The 24755-nt window shown below is 32.9% G+C and overlaps 2 protein-coding genes across 11 annotated transcripts in view; both read left to right on the forward strand.

Annotated features, from left to right (window-relative positions):
- Positions 1-8576, forward strand: part of LOC130891512 (PDF receptor) — a 156137-nt gene extending 147561 nt beyond the window's left edge. For 5 of the 9 annotated variants that reach the window (XM_057796318.1, XM_057796321.1, XM_057796317.1 and 2 more), the window contains one exon: positions 8485-8576. In XM_057796318.1, the coding sequence (XP_057652301.1) occupies positions 8485-8569 (85 nt within the window). In that variant the 3' untranslated portion in view covers positions 8570-8576. Of the gene's footprint in view, positions 1-551; positions 630-8484 lie in introns of all 9 variants that reach the window. The other 4 variants (XM_057796313.1, XM_057796314.1, XM_057796312.1 and 1 more) reach the window with 1 other exon arrangement.
- A 6343-nt stretch (positions 8577-14919) lies between these two features.
- Positions 14920-24212, forward strand: LOC130891469 (xenotropic and polytropic retrovirus receptor 1). 2 transcript variants are annotated; one of them, XM_057796240.1, is made up of 10 exons: positions 14920-15116; positions 15323-15476; positions 17162-17409; positions 17465-17726; positions 17781-18145; positions 19318-19465; positions 20819-21013; positions 21096-21262; positions 21792-21925; positions 23905-24212. In XM_057796240.1, the coding sequence occupies exons 1-10, from the start codon at positions 15048-15050 to the stop codon at positions 24146-24148; spliced, it is 1986 nt and encodes a 661-aa protein (XP_057652223.1). In that variant the 5' UTR covers positions 14920-15047; the 3' UTR covers positions 24149-24212. The 2 variants fall into 2 exon arrangements, with proteins under 2 accessions (XP_057652223.1, XP_057652224.1); XM_057796241.1 differs by having other exon boundaries at positions 14925-15116; positions 22639-24212.
- The last annotated feature ends 543 nt before the right edge of the window (positions 24213-24755 follow it).

Genomic DNA, 24755 nt, shown 5'->3' on the forward strand with positions numbered 1-24755 from the left:
TCTCCTGTTTTTATATAGATAGCAAAATAATGCTAAGGTACTTCAAAAAAAGTGATCACATTTGGGCTACAGTATAATCTTGTTAAAAAAATATTCAACATCGTTAGATTCCAGATTTTAGTGCTGCTTTCCAACAGTCTTTTATACAATAGAGAAAGTGGTAGGTCAGTTTCGTCTGGTGGTTATCAATATTTTGAAAAATATTACTATTAAGATGCACGTTTCATATCATCTACATCGTACCGTCCTCCAAGGTTTGACAAACAATAGATACACGTTATTACATTACTTTTACAACATATAATATGTTAATTTTTATGAATTTCTATTTATAAAATGTTTAATATTTCAAATGTAAAAATAAAACTACAAAATTAATCAAAAAATAATGAAAATCAGAAAATTAAATTGGTTATTTTTTGTGTTAAAATGCATTCTCACATTTTACTAAATACTTCATTTAACTAGCCGCTAAATTTTTCTATGAAAATCAGTTTAGAATATCTTTTCATAGTTGATGAACTTTAGAACGAACGATTTTTATTGTTTAGCTTAGACGATTTGAATAGGAGGCGGGATACCACTATTATTACCGAATTTCCTCTGTTTGCGACTGTTTCTAAGAAAAGGTTGGTTCTTATTAGTTAATGTTGCAAATATTCATAAATAAATTAACTTGAATATGAAGCTAGCCAGTACCATTCAAAATATATATTCAAAATCAGAAATACGTTTCAAGTATCGTAATTCGTGTACTTGAATCCGTAGACTTTCTCTCATTCAATTAAGAGTATTTTGAGAATTATAAAATTGGCGTTTTTACTCATGTGCAATATGAATCAACAGTTTGTCGTTACATATTTATAATAAATAGTTGTTTAAAAGTTGAGGGTATTGATAAAATTCGATTTGTAGAGCAAGAACAATAGTTATTTGTATGCCATGGACTGAAAGTACTACTTTGCTGGACGAGTCCAACAAAGTAGTATTTCAACAGCGGCGTACACAACATTTTTTAAACGACGCATAAGATCCACAACAAATAATTTCAGAAAATTAAAAATTTAAGGTTATGCAAAATCATCGAAGTGAAACTGTCAACTGACAACATTGAAGTGGCTAGAGTCACATTTAAGGAAGTTAATGCTGTGTACTCCGGAACGTTCCGGAAGTGTTTTGCAGTACGGAACTGTCACTTTCTCTACATGAAACACTCAAAACGCAACTTTCGGTATGTAAATGAATACAGAACGAACAACTTTCCGATGGTGTCGTCTAAAAAAAATTTGAAGGGTATTCAATTGTGAATTGTTTATTGTCCAAAATGAATCATAGAATCTTTTTCACTTATCTTAGAATATTGATAAAGAATTGCCACTATGTAATAATGAAACACAAGAATTTATCAAAAAATTTAATGAAAAAGATAGTTTGAACAACTGCAGATGCTCTTGGAAAATTTTCAACAAAGTTGTTAACTAAATTTTGTGCTATTTTTGTACAAACTCTTGTACGGTTTGAGGTCATTAATTGTGGCCTTCAATGTCTTTTGTACTGGTCTCAAGAAGCTCCATGGAATTCAGTTTAGGCAATCTTGATGGAAGCAGTAGATGAAGAAATCCTTGATTTTGTATTTCTTCCCGATTCATCCTATCGCGAAGAGCCTCCTACTTGGCCCTAGGCTCTTGATAAGAGTCTTAGTAAGTGAACGAATCAATTTATTTTATATCCACTTCCTTACGTCCTTCGACTTGCTCCCGAAAATCCGGTACAGAGCGGTGCGGCAGGGATTCTCGCACTTGTTTTCACTCGTGTAACTACGCAAAGATTGGGCATAGAACTACCAAATCTCATTATGGCGTATCATTAACATCAAAAAGAATGAACTGGGTGCCTGAAGCGGTATGAAATTGGGGCATTATGTTTACCATTTCTTACCATCTCTGTGTATGTCAGTTCTTCGGATTTCGTAAACAGTATCCCAGAAATGACATTCTGAAACACATTTAGTTGATTTTGTCGGTGATTAGCGATGGTGGACTTTCGGTAGCTAATTTTATTCTTATCATTATAAAAATTGTAAAATTTCGTACATTCCTTCAATGAAGCAAATAATAAAGAGGAATTCTGAATTTAGAATAGATTGCTTATCACAGTTCCAAAATATCGAATATAAAATTCCCCAAAATAAAACTCATCCATTTTCTCTTAGAAAATGACAATTTTCAGTAAATAATATCAATAGATCAATGTAGCTTCGTATATAGAAACATGTATAACCTTAATTTTTGAATACATTTATATCTCATTCATATCGTTTTATGTTTGAAAAATGATTTGAATTAATATATACATAAAAAATGATCTTAATAATATTGGATACCCTCTATTACAAACATAAAAAACAATATGACTTGGTCTTGATTTAACTGTTGTTAGTAGCTACGCGCAGAACATAGATATCAGTCCACGGAACGGCTTTCAAATTAAGGATATAAAATGTAAATATAAAATAAGGTAACGGTATATTCCCTGCCCAGTGCGCTAGATTGCAAAGCTGGTAGCATAATCCGCCGGCCTATTTTTGTTAGCTGCCAAATGTGAGTGAAGATCAAAAGAAACCGCAGTATGCGGCATTTGAAGACACACTCAAATTAGTTTCGTGTATGGAATAGAAGTCGATTCATAAACTAGATGTTTTGTTTACCGTCCACCGTCAAATTTGCTAACCACCGTGCATAGATAAAATTATTCTATCTTTAATAAACTTGACGTCGTGCACACTGTGTATCTGAATGAATAGAACCACAATTCTCTACATTATTTATTCATTTCGATATTTTTTTGTTATTCGAGAGATGAATGAGAAAATCGATTATTTAAACAATGAACCTTTTTAAGGGCACATAAAAATTATGGAACGAAATCAACCTTTTAGAAAAAATTCAATTTTCACCAAAATATGGGTAGGTGAAAAGTGATGTCACGAGTCCGCTATCGGTTTCCCCAATTCCCTTATCCGGTGGTTTAATTAGAAGAGTAATGAACAAAAAGTAAGCTTACTGGAGGCTGGAAAACATCGGCATGAAACGCACCAAAGCTAAAGACAAACGCATACATCAGCTAAGGGGAATCATTGAGATGATTACGGGACACTAGTATACGTCAAGTACCTTAAGATGATAGATATCACGAAAAATGCTCAATGTCAAGGATGCAAAGGTAAAGAGAAAACTCCACTACAAGTATTGTTCAACTGTGCCCTCCTCTGAGGCATTCGAAAAAGATATCAGAGAGCTCATCGAAATCAAGGAGGCAAATACTTGTAGGATTATTCGTTAGTACACTAAGCCCACTACCCTAACTCACCCTCCTCTACGCTACACCACCCTACCCTACCCTTGCGCTTCACTGCGCTATATTACGCTACACCGTGCTGCATTGCGTTCCATTCCGATGGATTGCGCTGCAGTTGGCTATAATATAGATTATAATTTACAATATTTATAATAAAATTGAAGAGTGAACTAACATTTTTATCATTTTTTCCACCGTAATGATTTGTAGCCCCCGCTTCACTGCACTGCAAGGCGCTGCACTGCGCTGAGGACAATTTATGTTACCGTTGGTAAAGATACTCTACTTTCTCGATAGCTTTGGTCCATTCTTCAGTTCCATCTAAAAAAGGCACGGTATATAAGCTATTTCACTGTGGGACGTGTTTTGAAAATAATACAATTTGTTTCCGTTTAGAATTCAATTGTGATTTCAATTACTTAATTCTCTTGGATTAATGTATTAGTATATGAGTTTTGAGTTCTGTTTTGTCGGTAATTGGGAGAGAAAAACGCTATATAATTTAAACGTGAATGCTTTATTTAAGCAGAGTGTTTCAGGTCGTGAGCCATCATCTGTACTCCTCAGAGGATAAAAAGTTGATGAACGCGATGAACAAATGCATATATAACTAATAAAAATCCCGTATTGCAATATCATTACACCAAAGTTTTATTGGAGTACAGGTTATGAAGAGAAAAATATGGAAAGTAATTATTTGTAATTTCCGTTTCAGAAACAAATATGGCCAATCGAACTGAGATATTTTGAGCCTCCTACTATTTCCGATTAAGCTGAAAGATAATTGGAATTTTTTTAGTGGAAATTTGACCAATTTATCAATATGAATTGATACCTTTATGACATTTATTTCCTTAAATACTTTATTAATTCACACAATAACATATCTCCAAACGACAGCTGCCAAATTTTCAGCTCATGTTCTCCAATAGTTTCTTTGTTACTGCAAAAAAAAGACAATGAGGTATTGTATTGTATTCACTCGTAAAAAACACTTTACAGCAGATGCTTATCCTAATCTAGTAAAATTAAAAGTCATCGACTGAAATGCGCGGTGGAAACGTGTCCGTACTTTCACCAAAGGTTATGTTGAAAGCAGGATGTTAGAACAGAAGTGAATTGAAGATGTTTAGATGTGTAGGTAGAATAAAAAATATTATATGCGTCGATAGGTGACCAAGTATGAAACCTAGAGAGCACTATTAAACATTACTGTATATTATTTGACCAGATGAAGGGGTATGTCTCAAAGAATTGGACTATGTAAAGCAAAAAAAGGATATTTCACCAAAACAATCTGTTGTGTCACAGGTTGATAGAAATCAAATTCAATGAAATGATCATCGAATTGCTTCCCCACGCACCATATTGTCAAATACAAGAACTATGAATTATATGAAGTAATCATTACTGAAACAGAAACCAACAACGAAATGTTGTTCCATAAAAAGGACTGATTGTATCAGTCTCAAATTGATAAATAAAATTTGGACGAAGAAATTTTTTTTCTTACTATATCCGATGCTTATTGATAGATTGAATTTTGATCAAGATCTAGGTACGTCATAGGCAAAAAAACAAATTGTTTGACCGATATAGATTATCAGATGGACTAGTGCATTGTCTTTCCTGTTTAGTTAGTTTAGAATCAGTGACTGATATTAGTTTTCTTTCAAACTAGGATCTTCTTCATTGTTTCATACTTAACAAATAAACAATATGTTTAACACTATGAAATAGTCCAATTTGTTGAAGAGAATATTGCCCACAAATTGTATACTGTTTATTTGGGCCACCAACATATTGAGATACAGCTAAAACAACGCAGCGCAGTACAGTGCAGGGTTGTTTTTTAACTTACGCGTTCGCTAAAGTTCGCGCAAATTGTGGCGCACGGCAGGGCAGTGCAGTCCTGCACGTGGACTGCTCCTCATTTGAGACCGAGGTACAAAAAGTTCCCCTACGCCGGTGTATGCTAGTGTTTTGCAATGGATCAAGAATATTAGTTGAATTGAAATGGTAGTACGAAATCAACACGACATTTCAGATGGTAAGGAACTTTTCATTAATAAACTCTATAATGTTTGGTAAAAAAAATATATATATCTCCATAATCACAAAAGCTTAATTAAATGTTCTGTGGAGTGATACAATTATGGTAGACCTTTTCTTAACCAAGTCTCTCGGGCACGGGACGCTGCTTTTTAATATGTAAGATACACTATGCGCTGCAGAATTGTTGTCGATTCCGCCTTGTGCTGAGCTGCGCTGCTCAGATCGTGCCGCACAGCTCAATATGCGCTAAGCTCCACGACAGCTCAAAATAAGATTCTATTCCATTGAAATATTTAATTTTTAATGTATAGATTAATAATTGTATTATTATTCTTATCATAAATAAGTTATGTAATTTTTTCAGACTTTGTTCGATGTTCCTAAGAAATTCTGGGTAGATGTTTTTTTTGTCCCTTTTGTAGGAAGTTATAATATTGATGCTGGAATATATTATGATTTTGCATATTGATACCTTTACTTACTATCTACTAACTTATAATTGATACCAATTTGCATTTAGATATTACCCCAATTACAGTTTAATTAATGTTTAGCGATAGTTTAACGAATCTTGAAAAGCAGTTAATGTTTTTGTCAAATCGCTACTATTTTGGAGTAACAAAACAATTTGAGAGTATCGCCAACAACAATTAAATTAGATTTTAGATGAACTCAATATATCTAAAACTCAATAAGCCGTATTCGAGTTTCTAGTTTCACATTTAAAGCCAGACATTATGAAAAAGAAGAAATGAATAACAGATGAAAACCGTGACATGATATAAAAAGGAAGGAACTACAAAAACAAAAATGTAATAAAATACTAAGAAATTCATAATAACATAGAACAAAAATAAAAGCGGCAAAGGAAAACTGAAAGTGAACAACGTGAAATAAGTTCCGACCACCATAACACGCACAAGAAAGTTGGGGAATTGACCACTAGAAAGAAACCAAATAACTTACGTTCAGGCTTGATGGACGCCAATGGAAACCTAATATCCGAAAGCTCAGATATTATAAAGATGCGAATAACTTACACATAACAACTTTTTGATGATGGTAGAGGTAGAGGCAGCGATATGGTCCTTAAATCAAGACAAAACATAGGGTCCTGAAAATATACAGGCTGAAATATTCAAATTAATATGCGAAACAGTAACATTTTTAACACCATCTAAGATAGAGAAAAGATGCTTGCTGACTGGCTGCAGTCAACCTTTAGCACTGTCCCTAAATAACCAGATGCGCAGCTCTGTGAACAATACAGCTTAATAAGCTTGATGAATCACATAACACAGGCACTGAAGGAAAAGATACCCGTATTATCATTAATATGTAATGTAGCCAAAATACCAAAATAAAAGTAGGTAATTCACCTGCAGAGAAATTGCTGTCAAGAGGGGAGTGCGACAGGGCTGCATTGTGTCACCTCTCCTATTCAACATTTACTCTGAAGAAATATTTAGTAAAGCACTGGCAGGACTATCAGATAGCATCAAAATCAACGGAAATGCGAACAATAACATTAGATATGCCGACGTCATAGTAATTAGCAAATAATAATGAAGAGCTACACAGTATTATGCAAAAAATATAAGCAGCAAATAAATGAAGACTCCATGAGAATATCAAAAACACATGATTATTAACAAAAGTCAATATCCTCCAGTGCGTCTAACGATAAACGATCAAGACATAGATCGGGACGTACACATATCTCGGAAAAAACTCCAGCTGCGTTTAACAACATAAAGAAACTATATACCAGAAAAGATATTTTCTTACAACTAAAATTAAGACTAGTCAGGCTATTTTAAAACACTGAATTGTTGATATATCGGCATATTTTGAAAAAATATTAGACGGAGCACATCACCTACACGGAAGTTATGCAGAGACTAGGGAAAGAGAAGGAAGTCGTCTTTATACTAAAAAAAAAACGAAAACTAGAATATTTTGGCCCCATACCAAGATATGACAAATACTGTCTTTCGCGATTGATTGTCTTAGACAAAGTAGATAGTAGGAGGGACCCAGGTAGAAGATGACACTCACGGTTTCACCACTGCGTCAGAGGTTTGAAGTGTCATTTGTTGATATCTATAGAAATGCAGTAAACAATATAAGAATAGTTAATAGCCAACGTTCGCAACGGATAAGGCACTGAAAGAAGAAATTTCAAGTTTCTCCAAAACTTGAAAATAAAAGTTCAAATCATAAAATCTATTGAATATGAATATTGAATAATATTTATTTTGTTTTAATGACATGTTCACTGCTTCATATTAGAGAGTTTACTATAAAGAAGCTCAAATTTAATATTTCATAAATGCTAACATCAACATCTTATTATGACTGATCTAGAAACCGTAGTAACAAGGTCTAATTGTATCATAATGATAATTAAAGTTAACACATTAGATGCTACCACACCATCACCAATTAACGCTGTTTGACGTTTAATTCGACAATCAAGACATCCTAATGTGTGTAAATGTTTGTGTAATAATACTTGAATGTATTTAATTAAAGACAATATATGCTTTTAAGAGCTGCTGAAGAGGTATTAACCAATATTATTTCTAAAATTTGCAAATATGTCATTGGAATTAACAACTATCTATCAAATAAAATTTTATAGGTTCACTCGTTTCAATAGAAATTTTTCATTTTTAATAATTTTCTTCGTCATACCTAAAATTATAGCATTAATAGGAATAAAGGAAAAAATTAAAATACTGTATAGATTATGTGCATAAAATTTCCCAAATTCACATTTTCATATAAATTTAAAAAAAAAATTAAAGTACTTATGCGTTAGCTTCAAATTCAAGTTTTAGGTGAACAACCTTTGATGAAGTTGATAGAATGATAGATAATGATGAAATTAAGGATTATTAAAAAGAGAGGATATTTATTAAACTTTTAGAAATAGAAATTAGTAGCAAACGAACAGTATCCTCTAAGAGTAATATGCATAGGAATTTTTTTAGATATTTCCCAACAATTCCAATAATACTAAATATCAAATATTCTCATTAATTAATATTAATTTTATTATATTTTCAGTTCGTCTCGTGATAATTGGACCTCGAAAATTACTGTTGAAGAATCTGATACGTCGCTTATACAAATACCTTCGAATAAAGATTAATAATATTTTTGTGTGTTTTTATTTAATTTTTCACCCTTTTACCTGCAGTTGCCACAACTAATTAGACCACTATTAGGCGCGTGGAACACAATTGCACTATATTAATTTTTTAATACCAAAAATGTTACTAAGACATATATATTGCATAAAATATATTAAAATCCTGATATCTATATAAAAAAAAACAATATTTACATCAAAAAACTTGTCCTTTTAGATATTGTCAAAGAAAATTATTATGCGGTACATTTGAACAACGAACAAAATTATGGTACTAAAACTGCTTTTCTAACAATCTCCATTCGACACTATGGAATGTTGTTCTTTATCTGCACAATTCATGCAGTTTCAGGCTAGTCGTCAGGTTCACCGATTACAGTTACTGCAAGATTTTCTCGTGATTTTGTTTCTCGCTCTTGGCAATAACCAGTGGTTACGATTTTCTATTTCTCTTGGCATTTGGATACTGATTTTTGGGAAGAAATCTTCTGCGTCGCTTTATTTGGTGTGATATTATATGGAGATTTTAGGACTGTTTCACGACGACAGGATTTATTGACGAAACGCTACTCTCTCCAAAAATGTTCGTCATACCATAAGTATTTATAGCATAAGATCGAAAAATACTATAAGAGGCCACCGACTACAGTTTCTAGACTTGTCATATTGAGTACAGTGTTGATCTTTGGTTATATTGTAATCAGTATTCAACTCCGTTCTCCACTGCTCTCCAGTATCCTCATCAATAGTCATTTCGTGATGCATTTTCGATAGCTCCACTACAACTTTCCCTTTTTTGGGAAATGCGAGATCAAAGTCCACTTTCCCGGTAAACCAAATAAAGAAATATTTACTTGTCTGCTTTCAAATACAAATTATAGCGGTAATTGTGTTTAATTTATACGTATCGTATCTATAATGGCCATTTTTTTTCTAGTAATTCCATGGCCAATGGAACGTTTGTAAAATAATTGTCAGTTGTAAAAGTTCTGTTGGTGGTTTCAATATGTTTCATCATTGTTTTGAACACATCCGCACCAGTCCACTCTACTTTATACTGTTCCTATACCACAATATATTTTTATATATCTTTATCCCATACTTTGCAGGTTTATTGGCAGGATACATAGAGGATGTATAGTTTCTCTGAAAATTCAAGACACAAATTTCGAGAAGGTCTCTTATGGGAACCAATTTGTGATATTTCGTTTTGTTCACATGAAGTGGCACCTTTTCCCATTTAGTTATATCCTTGCCTAGGCTGTACGTCACTAGAGTAACATTTTCCTCTACTTCAGAATCGTATTCTGCTGAATCTTATTGCTGCTCTGAAGACAAATCGTAGTTTGAGCACTGGTCATCTGCATCTGTAGCTTCACTTTCATCTGGACACTCTTTATCAGCATCTTCAACAGAAATATCTCCTTAATTTTCAACTACTATCAACAGACTCAGACATTTGGTGATCAACTCTTATTAGTTTTTTCCCATACAATAGGTACCTATATAAAATAATTCTTCAGATGGATTTGAATAAAATAAACTTACGAAAACTAAGTGGTAGTTTTGAAAATAATAGGCTATTAGACGTTTGAAACATACGAGTACTTGTGGCAAGAACATAGAAACGATAACGCACTGACACATAGAAAAACTGATGTTGCTAGGAAGATATTGAAGTATAGGCAACCAGACAAACACAAATGAAAGAGTAGTGATCAAATCGTTTTAGTGGAGCACATACGCGTTTCGACTGCAGGGTTAATAAATAAACGTTGTAAAAAATAATTTAGTAACCCATAAAAGTGGGTAAAAAGAAATAAAAATATACAAAGTGGACTACAGAAAGAGTCTTTCTTCAATGGTGCTCTCTAATAACTAAGCATATGATTCTCTTTTTAAATTTTGTGGCGAATAGAGCGTCCCTCATATATTGCTACTAACAATAAGTTTGTAATCCCCAAAGCTGGTTCTCAAGTTATAGTATGAAAGATGGCTGAAGTAGAACTTCGGAGTCAGGTAATGTAGATACAAACATGAATTTTTTTAAATCTATTGATAACACGCTTGAACTGTCAGATACTTGTGATGATGCAATATTCCTTTTCATAAGTACAGTAGCTGTATCTTCCGAACGTGCAAGTACAACTCAAATTCTCCTGCCCGACTTCTTTCAGTATGGCTTTCATCTCGCAATTTAACGACTCACATTTACGTCACTTCTAGGTGCTCTGAATGGAACATTTGGAAAAGTACCTCGAACACTTTTCTGTGAAGCTTAAGTGATATTTCTGTAGAAATGTTTTATTAAGACGGTTTACCTTCATATCTGGACTAATATATGTCTTTGTTATTTTGATGCGAAAATAATGAGACCAATCATATTCTCAGGTTTTGCTATTAATATATTTTATATATAGCTTATAATAATTCTGTGTACGATTTCAATGCCCTTCAACGCCTAATCAACAAAGTTGTAGAAGTGGGAGATCAACTAGGCATAAAAATTTATGTCACAAAAAATAAAGTAATGGCCATAACTAGACTTCTAAACCCATAACTGAAAATAAACATCTATGACACCACAATAGAGAAAGTAGAGAAATTTAAATATCTTGGCAGCTGCATAACAACAAATGTAGACCCTGTCGTCGAAGTAAAATCACGTATGGAACAAGCTAGAGTCATATTCCTAAAGGTGAAAAACCTATTATGTAACGCAACCTTGAACTTAAACTTCAGCTACCGTTTTGTAAAAGAGTACGTACCCTCAGTTCTCTTGTATGGAACAGAAACATGGACATAAAAAGTGGATACCTTGAATAGACTCGAAGCTTTTGAAATGTGGATCTTCCGTAGACTCCTAAAAATATCATGGACGAAACATTTACCTAACGATGAAGTGCTTAGACTATTAAAAAAGGAAAGAGTTTTTCACGACAATAAAGAAAAGGAAGGCCGCTTATCTGGGCCACATGTACCGTAACAACAATTATATATAGATATACTGAAATTAATAGTAGAAGGAAAAATCGAATGAAAACGTGGACCTGGTTGCAAACAACCTTCATGGTTAAAATCATATGCGATTGGAACACACCATCTTTAATTCACACCACTCAGGACCGAAATAAATATGTCACTTGAAGAAGAAGAAGATTTTAATGGCTGTGCGTGTCCTCATATCTTAATAAACTAATTTGTCACTGTTCTTATTCTGTATAGTAATCTACAAATGTTTTTTGTTAAAGCAAAAGTTTTTACGAAAGTTAATTTACAAACTGAATCCATTTTGAAGCTTATACTACAGCCGTATAACGTATAAATCTTCACATAATGAATAAAACTACGAACCCACATCAAAGCGCTCTACCTACTGACGCCCTTGGTATCTTTGATGTACAAAAAAACAAGCTCTTGTAAAAAGCTAACTGACTGATTTTTGACAGCTTTAAAGTCCTGGTACTTTGCCCGTTTGAGAGGATATAGTAGATGGGACATAGAAACTGCCTTCGCAAATATCTCCATTTGTTAAAAATTGGTACTCAGCCCCTTTGTCACTTCTGATCCTCAATTATTGATGTTAATTGTAATAAAGTTCTAATAATTATCGAATTCTTATTTTGAAGTAGTGATATTATCAGAAATCAGACTGTCATTACTGTGTCAGGAGATAAAATTTGAAAACTTTTGGAAACGGAAGAAAGTTACTGATATCACTAATTTCAGTATTGCTTTCAATGTTTGTGGAAGGTGCGTCATTTGACGAGTTTTCGTGAAACGTTAATGCTCTTATGGTTGAAATATTAGAAGAGCTTTCAGGATGCTGATAAGAAGTTCTCCTATCATATTTGTTAATTAGCGATTAAGCATCACAAAATACAATTTGTTGTTTTCAGGACTGTCACTTTCACACAGAAACTTCCCTTTTCATTCTGTGTATTTTCTACTTGCTAATGAAAAGATTAACGATCTTATCAATAATAATCTATGTAAAATGACTTTAAAATACCAGTCAAAGGAAAAAATATACGATAAGGTAAAGACAATTTCCCAATTTTCTGATATAATTTACTCGGTTTTTGATATAATGGTCAATTTGGTGGAGTGTTTATATTCAGTTAAATCACTTTATTTTCTGTTAATAATTCTGTTTTTTTCTTGAGAAATCCGCTTCCCACAAATCCATTTCGAGAACTCCATGTCAAATATTTCATTTGGGAGAATATTAATTTCCTAGAAATGATTTAATAATGGAACAAATACTCTTCCTGTCAAAGTGCTTCCTAACAATGATTCCAATATTTCCAAAACGAATTCATTCTATAGAATGGAACTTTCCTTGGTTACACATTGTTTCCAAGTTTCAAAGAAAATATACACTCAATGTGCTCCCAGCAACAATGGCTCCATTACAACCAGAACATTTGTGAGGGGATAAACTTTTCTTTGTATTTAGATTGAAGTCACATTCCAAAAATTGATTAGCTACTCCACATTATAAGTTATCTACTTGAAACAAAGTTTTAGTTGTCGAATGTACTTAGTTGTAATTTTGCTTTTATTCATTTTATATCTTTTTTCTTCCATTGAACACCTCTTTTGCACCCTGACGACAGTCTTACATATGCTGTATATAATTTTCTTTCAATTCCATTCCAACAGTTTTTTTCTTCTACACACGTTGTTGAATTGATTGATAAAAAATGAGGAATTAGTGGTAGAGAACACAAAATACACGAAGGTATGAAATAATATAACATTTCAACAACAGAAATATATTTACTAAATCAGTAAAGCTGCACTTGTATTTTTTTATGATGATTTATTATACAGTAATAAGAACTATTTTTCTGAGTAGAAGCCTGTTAGTTAGTCTCATTCATCATTCCTTCATCTTGGATTTATTTTCCAGTATATTAGGAAATGTGGCATGTAAATATTATTGGTTCTACTATCTAATGTCCTGAAGGGACTCTCGATTTTCTTTTGTATTGGTCTTTGAACTATTACTCCTGGCGTAGTGTCTAGTTTAAGGTATATCAGCAGTAGATGGACTTTGCATTGACGATAAGTTTAACAATCTATATATATGGATGTATGTAATCCGTCATTATATATAATTCCTATGAAATGTATGTAATTCCTAAAATCGCACAGAAATGTGTAAAATAAATTATTTTAGACACATTTCCTAGGAAATCTATACATTGTCTAAATAGCAATAGCAATCGGAAATGTAAATATTTGAGATATCAATAGGTATGCGGGGATAGCGTATAGGTGTAGTTTTGGCTAAAACCGATAATGAGCTTTATCAAATTGGTACCAAGAAAGGAATTTTAAAACAATTATATTCTCGATCTCAGATTAATGTGTGTCCAAGAGTTCTTCTTGATGCAGAGGATGTACCGAGTACGGAGATGGCACTCCGATCAGTTGCTAACTTACAATCCACTGGAACCGGCCAGGGATTTAAAAAGTGCCTTTGCAAGAAAAACTGTGCTACAGCAAGATGTCTGTGCTATAAAAATAAATCATTGTGTACTTCAAAGTGTCATCCGGCTTACCCTGCAAAAATAAATAGCCATATGGACTGACTTTAATGTTGTGACATTTATAATTACTTAATTAACAGACTGATTACTTATCAAACGAAAGTTTGACTTTATAAGAATAATATAAGTCGATTTTGCGAAGCTTTAATTAGTAAGATTATTATATTTTACGAAATGACTGTTACCTGAACGTTGTTGTCTCAACGAGTGTTTCAATAAAAATTATTATTGGGCACATTTCTTAGAACATTTATGTATTGAATAGTTTTTGAAACAATATTATATACATTTCCTAAATAACTTGGGAATTACATAAATTTCCTAGAATTTATATAGAATTCATAGATTTCATAAATTTCCGGTAACATATATACTATAGATAAGTATTGAAATTATCAAAATCTTGTAGAATCCTACCCAATATAATATTTGTCTCCCATTTTAAAACCTATGTTTGGTTTCTTCTTATCCATTCAAATTCGTATAGATTGTTAAAAAATCTAAGGATTCTGTCCATACACTGAGACTTGAAAATATTCATCTTCTACTTGCTAGAGCTTTTTGTACAAACAATCTACAAGCACTCTTTAATACCTCAGAGACGTTAATTCTCCATTGTAAGCTTATCAAAATGGGTTACTGAATATCTTGATATCTAGATTTTTGACTTTTTTTTTAGTTAATTTCAAATAATATAATTAATTTTAACGGGCCCCTCACAATAACCCGCCTATGGTTTATGTACGGATAAAAATAGTTGCGAGGGAAACGTATTTTCGACGCTTATACCTTGACGCAGGTCTCAGTTTCGAGCGTTACGACGCGGTCGCGTCGTTCCGTTCAATGTCAAAGCGACGTTTATATGTAAATTATGCAAATCATAAATATTAACCAGAAAATAACATAATTTCAATTCAAACATGAAGTTTGCCGAACATCTCTCGGCTCATATCACACCGGAATGGAGAAAACAGTATATTAATTATGAAGTAAGTTTTTATTTTTTGTTATACAGTCCAGACTTCTTGAAATGTGTTGTCAGTATACCTAAAATCATCCGGATATGGTTCTTAAAGGTAAAAATTTATCCCATTACGTTCATTATTTACAGGAAGTAAGTGGTAAGCGTTCAAACTATTTTTTTTTTCTAAATGTATGTGTGTGGTATTGTTATTTCTGTGTTTTGTTTACGTAGGAAATGAAGTCTATGTTATACGCTGCAGTAGAACAGTCTCCGTCAGCCGAACTTGTTGAACCTGAAATTTTGAGTAGATACTTCGCCAAATTTGACGAACAGTTCTTTTCTTTTAGTGAAAAAGAGCTTACCAAAATAAATACATTTTATTCAGGTAAATCCAAAGAAATAAATAAAACAAAAATAGATAATATTTTAATTGAAATAGGATGAGTAGCTCATGTCCATATGACATTTGGTTGATGTGACAGTTTAAATTACATGATATCTATTTTAACAAAGCTGAATATGAGGATTCTGGAGGGAGATAGTGAATATTGATACCTTTTTTTCAGAATTTTCAGTTGTTTCTAGTATAGCCTACAATACGAAGGTTATCTGGAAAGTTCCCGACTTCAACGATGTCATTACTAATCAATATAATAGAGGAATATATATTTGAGGGAATTCTCACTGAAATTCTAGCCATTCCAAATACTTAGCTTCTGTTTAACAATCGTATATGTAAAGATTGTTAGAAAATGATAAAGATTAGTCATTAAATAATTGTTTTTGTAAGGTAAGGTACCTACGTGATTGGAAGAGGAGTAAGTACGGACGCTATGCATAATCATTTGAGACTGAAGGCAAGAGTTTGGACCATCAAAAACTGTGACAGCTATCGATGTCATCAAAAAATTACACCAAATGGTACTAGACGATTGTCCGATTGAGGTTCAAGAGGCTATGGAAATATCAAACGTATAAGCCATGTACTGATTGAAGAATTGCGGAATCAAATGAACACTCTCCAATCCTTATTTAATCTATTTAACCAGGATGAGTTGGATTTTTTGCGTCAAATCCTAACTGTAGATGAAATCTGGATGCACTACTAAACTTCTGAATCGAAAAAATAGACAATACAGTGAATATAATAGGGGGAGTCTGCTCCAAATAGGGCAAAGATGATTTTATCTGCATATTTGAGAAACAACATCAGGACAACGCATCTTCTTGCACTGCGATGATTCCTTAGGCTGAAATTTACGAATTGCAGTTGACCAAATAATGTATTTACTAGATCTGGTACCTAGCGACTTTTCCTTGTTTCCTAACATCAAAGTGTCATATATTCATTAAACGAGGTAGTTACTATTTACAAAGACGCCTATTTTGATGAGTCGGCAACTTTTATTTGGAAGGGTAAAAAAAGTTAGAGCCTCGTTGGACTGAATGTATAGAATTAAAAGAAAAAAAAAGATAAAATGCGAATGGGCCACCCTCAAGTTTAGACAAATAATTTTTTATCTCTAATATAAAAAATAGTTAACTGTCAATATCAAGTATCCACATTTATTTTTATTGAAACAGTATATCAGATATTAGATTACGACATTACCTTAAATATACCCACGCACAAACAAATTCAACTTAAATTGTTGGGAAGTTTGTATTTTGGGTACATAATAAACTCAATTAATATAGATTGGGAGTTCCGTACCTAAATAAATAAGTTGTATTCTTCCGATGAGAAGTCATCATCGGCTTCTTTATATTCCACAGGTACATTTGACAGCTAAGCTTTCATATATACAGTTATATTGCATATTTACTGAACAAAAGTATAATAAGTTGTTTGTAACAATTTTTTCGCAAATATTCAACTGATCAAAATCTGTGTCCTTGTACAAGAATAAAATATATGTTTCATACTTAGTTAACTTCTTCATTGAAAAGTCACGCTTACGTTAAACCGCCCTCGTAATACAAATAACAGCTTTTCTACACTGTCAGTAGTCTTGAGAATATTTTCAAGTATTTTCACATTCCTGACGTTCTTATCTTACGAATTTATAGAAAAGTTGGCTGAGGCTACCAGAAAATACGCTAGTCTGAAAAGCGAATTAAGCGAAACTCAAGATGCGCAATACGACAAAGCAAATTCTGTTAGAAAAAATTTACTCAGAAAAAAGAATGTTCCAGCCAGAAAAATACAAGAAATAAAATTAGCATTCAGCGAATTTTATTTGAGTTTAATATTAATGCAAAATTATCAGAACTTGAATTTCACTGGTTTCAGGAAGATCCTAAAGAAGCACGATAAGGTTAGTAAATAATTTCCTTTCCTTGTCAAGTTATTCGTCTTGTCTGTAATTTTAGTTGTTGAATGTAGACTACGGGGCTAGATGGAGAATAGAACATGTCGAAAACTCATTTTTTTACCTAAACAAGGACATTGATAGATTGATTCATGAAACAGAAACAGCATTCACTCAAGAACTGGAAGGAGGGGATCGTCAAAGAGCGATGAAACGTTTGAGAGTTCCACCACTAGGTGAACACCAGAGTCCGTGGACTACGTTCAAAGTAGGTCTTTTCTCGGGAGCGTTAATTGTTCTATTATTATCAGTGATTCTATCAGGTGATTATAATAGATGGTCACATAAAATCCTGGTAGAAGTAAATTATTTTTTAGGTGTTTTTCATTCAAGAGACGATTGGATTATAGTAATACGCCTCTACAGAGGACCTTTTCTGATAATAGAATTCTTATTTTTATGGGGTATCAACATATACGGTTGGAGATCTTCTGGTGTGAATCACGTCCTCATTTTTGAAATGGATCCAAGGAATCACTTATCCGAACAGCATATCATAGAAATGGCAGCGATTTTTGGAGTAATATGGTCGATATCCATACTGACATTTTTATACAGCGCTCAACTTAGTATACCACCCTACGTCAATCCTTTAGCTTTGATGGTAATAATGCTCGTTTTTATATTCAATCCAACAAAAACGTTTAGACACGAGGCAAGATTTTGGGCATTACGGGTGATGGTGAGTAGCTTGAATTAAGATAAAGTGACCGTAAATGTTTCTTAATATCTAACGTTTTTCTTGTCACTCGATTGCTTCAGATTTGCCGTTTTTAGACATTAATATACTTTCGTAAAGTTGATCAGAGATAAATAATATTTTTATTTTTTCGTCAAATTATCATATTAAGACTTATTCCTCATAGATCATTATTAATCTTCATCCTTCCATATGTTTGCGAATATTTTTGTTTTAATTGACAATACAAATATACATTCAATCGGATATCCCATTATAAAAACATTCACAATTTTATGGCTTAAAAAAATATTTTTCAACGAAAATAAGTACAACTCAATTTTACAAGAATAATGGTTTCTATTCTAAGATAATAGGTTGAGTATATAAGTCTGAATATATTTTATACCGCCCAAGATCAGTTCCAGCTAGGTGTTACGTCATCAGCGCCGATTATGTAGAAGAGCGGGCGGTCAAAATGTTACTGGCTAGAATGACTTGTTGCTATTTTGACAACAAAAAGTTGATTTGTTAATGAAAAACTGATTTTGCCACAAATAACGATTTAATGTATGTGAAAATCCGCGGCATTAACCAAAAGAGCAGACTGATGGATAGAATGACATATTCATGGTGCAAAAATGAGATTTTGTACACGGAAACTCTTAACTTTGAGATAACAACAGTTAAGGTTTGAACAAATATATTACATTATATTTGGAACAAATTCGACTTCGATTTTGTTGGACATATGATGTTCAAGTAAAAAATTTTTATCAAAAAACAGTTAAAATGATATTGGGAGATACCTAATATTGTTTTCTAAAAGTTATAGTAATAACTGGCGAAAGGTATCACCACCTTCTAATAAAAAAATACTTTTAATACTTTCTTGTAAGTTTCAGTTGCCAAATCATCCAATTTCGCACAAAAATCATTATTCGCCACGTTGTTCGAGATTTCGCACTACTCATACATATATAAAATTAAAACACAAAGTTGAAAGAGAACCAATTATCGTACACAACTATGGATACAACACGGTTGCCATGTAATACAGCGAAAGTTTTGTTGTATTTGTTGCTTGTGTCACCACAAGCCTGGCAAAAAGTCTCACTTAATTGTCCAACCTGGTGCACATACCAAATGAAATAAAACAACTTTTTTTATTCTAGGGCAAAGTTTTCATGGCTCCATTTTGTTATGTGTCTTTCGCCGATTTTTGGGTAGCCGACCAGCTGAACAGTTTAACAACTCTATTTACAGACATGCAGTATTTCATATGCTTCTATGCAACAAACTCTAATTGGTATGCAGGGAAAGGTGGGTAACGAAAATTAAAATAGAAAAGTTTTATCTTCCTCCCCCACCAAAAACAACAAAAGAGTATAGAAATATCACATGTGGTGAATGCAAGAACTCGGACTGCAGAGAATTCCACTTCTCAAAGTATCAATAAATTTTGTTTCATTATAATTGTTATTTTCCAAAAACTATCCTTTTAAGTCTATACTTCTAGTCTTTTTTAGCCTCGTTGTCGTCTTTATCCTCAAAATAGGCGTTTACGTTTGGGATAACGGCGCGTGTAATGAGAATATTTCTCCTTCAACTACTACTCTAAGGCTAGGAAACAGGAAAGAATCACTGGTCACAGATCTGGTAGATACAGTGTGTTATCAACCAATTCGAAGTATAAGTCGTACATTTTAGCAATGGCGATCAATAAAGTGTGAGGAGGTGCGTTATCCATACAATTTCCTTTTTCTTCTCTTCTCAATGCGGTGTCTATCACAATCCGGGGACTCTCACAAACAACATTCTATTATTCTATTAAACTGTCTCTGACTTTCTTGGCAGACTCGCCCTTTCTTTGCAATTCACTTATAGATCCGGGTTTTATCTACAGTTATGGATCGATAACAATTTTTTCCATTTTCATAAAAATCTATACGATGACTCACTTATAATTATCGAATAGAAACTTAGCGTCCAAAATGGCCGAAATTTCAGTGAGAACCTTTAAAATATATAAGCCAACAAACCAAATTGAGTACTGCTGAGGTCGGAAACTTTCCAAACAACTCTCGTTTTATGACATTGATGCTTTCATAAGATTTATCTCCCTGCATTTCTCCAGAGTTTGGAAACATCAAATGTATATGAGGATGGTAAAAATAAATTCAATAGCACACGTGGAAACCTCGCCGCGAATGAAGCGACGAATTTGGTTATAATTTTATCTAAATTACCAAATGTTTTCTGCACGTTGGGGTATAAATGTTATTGGAAGTACAATGCTATTAATTTTACACATAACTATCACGTCATACAATGTTTTAAAAAAAGTCCATGATCTCGTGATCCAAGATCGGCGTGTGACTATTAGTTAAATATTTAAATATACCATGTTGAAAGTAATATATTTATACATTCTCATTATGCTAATTTAGTTTCAAATTTACATGGAACAATACAAGAAAATGTTTGGGAGGAGTTGCGTAACGGTGTTATCTTGCATCAAGATAACCCACCCATTCATAAGTCATTTATTACGATGTTTTGAATTAGTCGAACACCCGACGTATTCTCCAGATTTACTCCCCAGCAATTACTAGTGATTTCCAAAACTTGTGATTATAATATATTTTTTAAATTGAATTCGTAAATTTTTTCTAGATTCGAATTATTGTGTTGCAAACTTCCTGGGTGTCAGAGCAATTGTAGCATGCCTTCCACCTTGGTTTAGATTTGCTCAATGCCTCAGAAGATATAGAGATACTAAAGAGGCTTTTCCGCATATAGCTAACGCCGTTAAATACGCGACTTCATTTGTTGTCGTTCTTTTTTCGACTTTAAATAAAACATTTGACGGTAAATACAACTTATATTTATTCAACAATCTTTGAAAATCTTTTCTATTTATGTAATCCTCAAAATACTGACCTGATTTTAGATGAATTTGTCTCTGGGGAGAATCCCTTTTTCTATTTATGGATCGGATCATCTTTGATAAGTTCGTGTTACGCATACACGTGGGATATAAAACTCGATTGGGGACTTTTCGACTCCAAAGCTGCAGATAACAAATTCCTTCGAGAAGAAATTGTATATTCCTCAACGGTAACTATCTTTATTACTTTGCATACGAATTACTCATTTATACGTGGCAAACATGAACGATAGGATATTCATAGGAATCTTTTGTTTAATCAAAATTTATCTAGCATATGTTTCTCTATCAAACGCCCCTCGCATAGCATTTCTTTAATTACAATCTGATCTTATAATTTGATCAAAAAGTAATTCTTATCAAACTTGAAGTAATACGTGAGAGTGTAGATAAGTGAAGTTTATTATTAGTATACAAGGTGATTCTTCTACGATTAACCAACCTTTATTCAGTACTATGCACTATCCTCTACTTTTGTTGTCACCTTGCCTCACAATAACTTAGTGCTTCTTCCTCCTAGATAGTTGTCGTGAAGAAGCTACATGGTCTCAGCATTCACGTGTTGATGAAGTCGTTGTTTGAAATTTCTTTCAAATTTGTTAATTGTTTTTGTCACCAAAATCCGGTGGAGATCACAAAAACGTATTCAAATGTATTATTTTTTTTAAGTGATCATGTGAATATTTTATATCATTTTAGTGGTTCTACTATTTTGCTATAGTGGAAGATTTCATTTTAAGATTCGGATGGGCATTCTTAATTTCAATGACAGAGATGGGATACGCTTTGGAACATTCAATGGTTACAATTTTAGCACCACTTGAAGTATTTCGGTAAGTGAGTTACAAATAGTATCAATTTCCTTAACTTGTTTCTATCAATTTTATACCATATTACGGGGGTTGCTAATTAAATTTTCAGATAAACAAATAAAAACAAATATTTATAATTGGATACGGCTTTATTGTTTCTCAAACTACTCTTCATCAACATTTTGGAGTATAATTACTTTTGTTTAGCTTGGTGCAGTTGTACCTCGCTTAGTCAAAGAGTCTGCTTTGCCAAGGCAAAATCAAATTCCAACCGAGGCACAAATTAACTACAGAGAATGCGAAAGTTTAAAAACTCTTTTAGACAATATGCAATGCAATGCAAGACGCAATATTTCTTGATCAAAGCTTATTGTTACATGAAAGATCTTGCACTTACAATATTATCGGTTTGATGACGTTTTTATACGTTCAATGCAATGCAAGTCGCAAAATTTCTTTATCAAGATGAAGTTCAGATGAAGTTCAGCTGATGTTTCATTCAAGATCTCGCCTTTTGACGGTTTGGTGTCATTTTATTGCGTGTAAATTTCAATTATAGAGAGAAATGATTTTCTGATCTGCTGATAGTACATCCTTCGCCATTTCTTAGTTATTTTACGTTTTATTTTCCTTAGAAGTTTTTTAACTTTCTTTTCATCCATTCTCAACTTATTTTTGTATGTTTTCTCATCTTAATCTATAACTAATCACGGGTTTCTCCTTGTTTTTTCCAGCCAGGGCCTGGCACATCATCGTCTGGGTGACTCCAGAAACAAGGTAGGACGATCTGATGGTCAGCTGCTGCCTTGCCTTGATATGCCACCAGGTGATGGTGGCCAAGCCATAGCTAGATAGAATATGAAGAAACAGGAGTTCAGCTATAGAATTAGACGAAGAAAATTATCTTTGAGAATGGAAAAAATATATTTATAAAACTCCTGAAGAAAATAAACCATAAGATAACTAAGAAATTCTTGGCGAGAGACGTAATATCAACAGATCAGAAACTCATTTCTCTCTATAATTGCAATTTGTACGCAATAAAATGGCACCAAACCGATAATATCACAAGGCGAGATCTTGAATGAAACATCAGCTGAACTTCATCTGTGCATATTTTTGATAAAGAAATATTTCGTCTTGCATCGCATTGCACGTTGTCTTGCATGATGTCAAGCGACCTTTAGAAATTTCTGCACTGTAACTACATACAAGATACCGATATAGTATATGAGAGTGACAATGACGACGGTTTTTCGAATATATATGACGACTACTTCCATATCTTTCTGATTTGTCCTATATTTTCGAGAATAGTGGAGATCTACATTCCATTGTATAAGATTGGATCAATTTTAAAAAATATTATAACATCAAAAAGTACCACCTGATTGTACGTAATCAAATATTGGAATATTTGTTGACCCAAAAATTCTTATGTCAATAAAAAAAATAGAAGCATTTTTAGATCTTCTTATCATTTTTCCCTCCTCGTTAATCTTGATTCCTGGTCAACCGGAAAATAAAGCCAAAAGGGCCTGATCATTTTAGGTTTGATAACAGCATCACTATTAGTATGGGCTAGCACCAAATACTTCAACTCCAAATCCTATCTTGTTTTTTCAACCATATGGATACGATTTGATTTTTTTTTCCTGTTTAAGGCTTTTCGGATGCTTATATCCTTTATCATCATATGTAAAATTCGCTGAAGAGATGTATGTGCTCAAAGAGAACCACGCTCTTTGTTTTTCAATTCTCTCATCACGTTAAGCTTCGTCACCTATCCTAAGGAGATGTGTGAAAAATGCGAGCTTTTAATATATCCTCATGTTTTGAAAGAGTACAACATAATATTTGAATTAATTCAAAGAAAGATTCTGAAAAATATAATATAGTGTAAATATGATAGAAAAGCGATAGAAATTATCAACTATTCCTCAAAATAGATTTTTTTCGCTCTTCTTCTATGATAATATTCCAATTTCCATTTATTTTAGGCGGTTCATGTGGAATTACTTCCGATTGGAAAATGAACATCTTAACAACTGCGGAAAGTTCAGAGCAGTAAGAGATATTTCCGTGGCTCCATTGGACACTTCGGATCAACAACTGATTGTTAGAATGATGGACGAACCAGATGGAGTTACGAATAGAAGAAAAAAGAAAAATGCACTAAAGAAAACAGTAGAGAATAAGAAAATTATGCTGGAAGGGGAATCTACAGATGAACTGGATAATTGAGATTGTTTTCAAATATTTATTATATTTTTTTTTATTTTTATGAAATACGTATTGTTAATACCAATCTATTCCTTTTTTCAATTTGAACCTTATCCAAGGTACTGAAAAGAAAAAATCTATCTAGCAATATTTTTTACTGTGTGTTATAATAATTTGAAGTAGTATGAAGGATGCTTCATTATCCTGAATTAACGTAACTTCATACAACCTGTACGGGCTTTCAAAACTAATTAAATTGAAAGTAACGGTGAGTATTATGGGAACTTATTGCAACGTTTGAGCGAAAGAATCAAGTAAAAATAGCCGCATTTGGCTAAGAGTGTTGTTTTTTCTAGTTCACTCATCCGTTATTGCAACGAAATTAATAAATTAAAGTTTGAATTGCTATCTCATTTGTAAGATTTAGCCCCCTCGGATTATTTTCTGTTCCCAGACTTAAAAAAATGGCTCGGTGGTCGGCAGTTAAGGGCTATTTTGAGGAGCTTGGCGACTATTATTATGAAAAATAAAGATATTTCTTTCCAAAATTTTTATGTTTTTTTTGTTAGGCCGGGTACTTCTGGGATCATCCTCGTATTACATCATTACCTCCTCGTATCATGAGAAC

The sequence above is a fragment of the Diorhabda carinulata genome, chromosome 3 (assembly GCF_026250575.1).
Source record: "Diorhabda carinulata isolate Delta chromosome 3, icDioCari1.1, whole genome shotgun sequence".
Classification (NCBI taxonomy): domain Eukaryota; kingdom Metazoa; phylum Arthropoda; class Insecta; order Coleoptera; family Chrysomelidae; genus Diorhabda; species Diorhabda carinulata.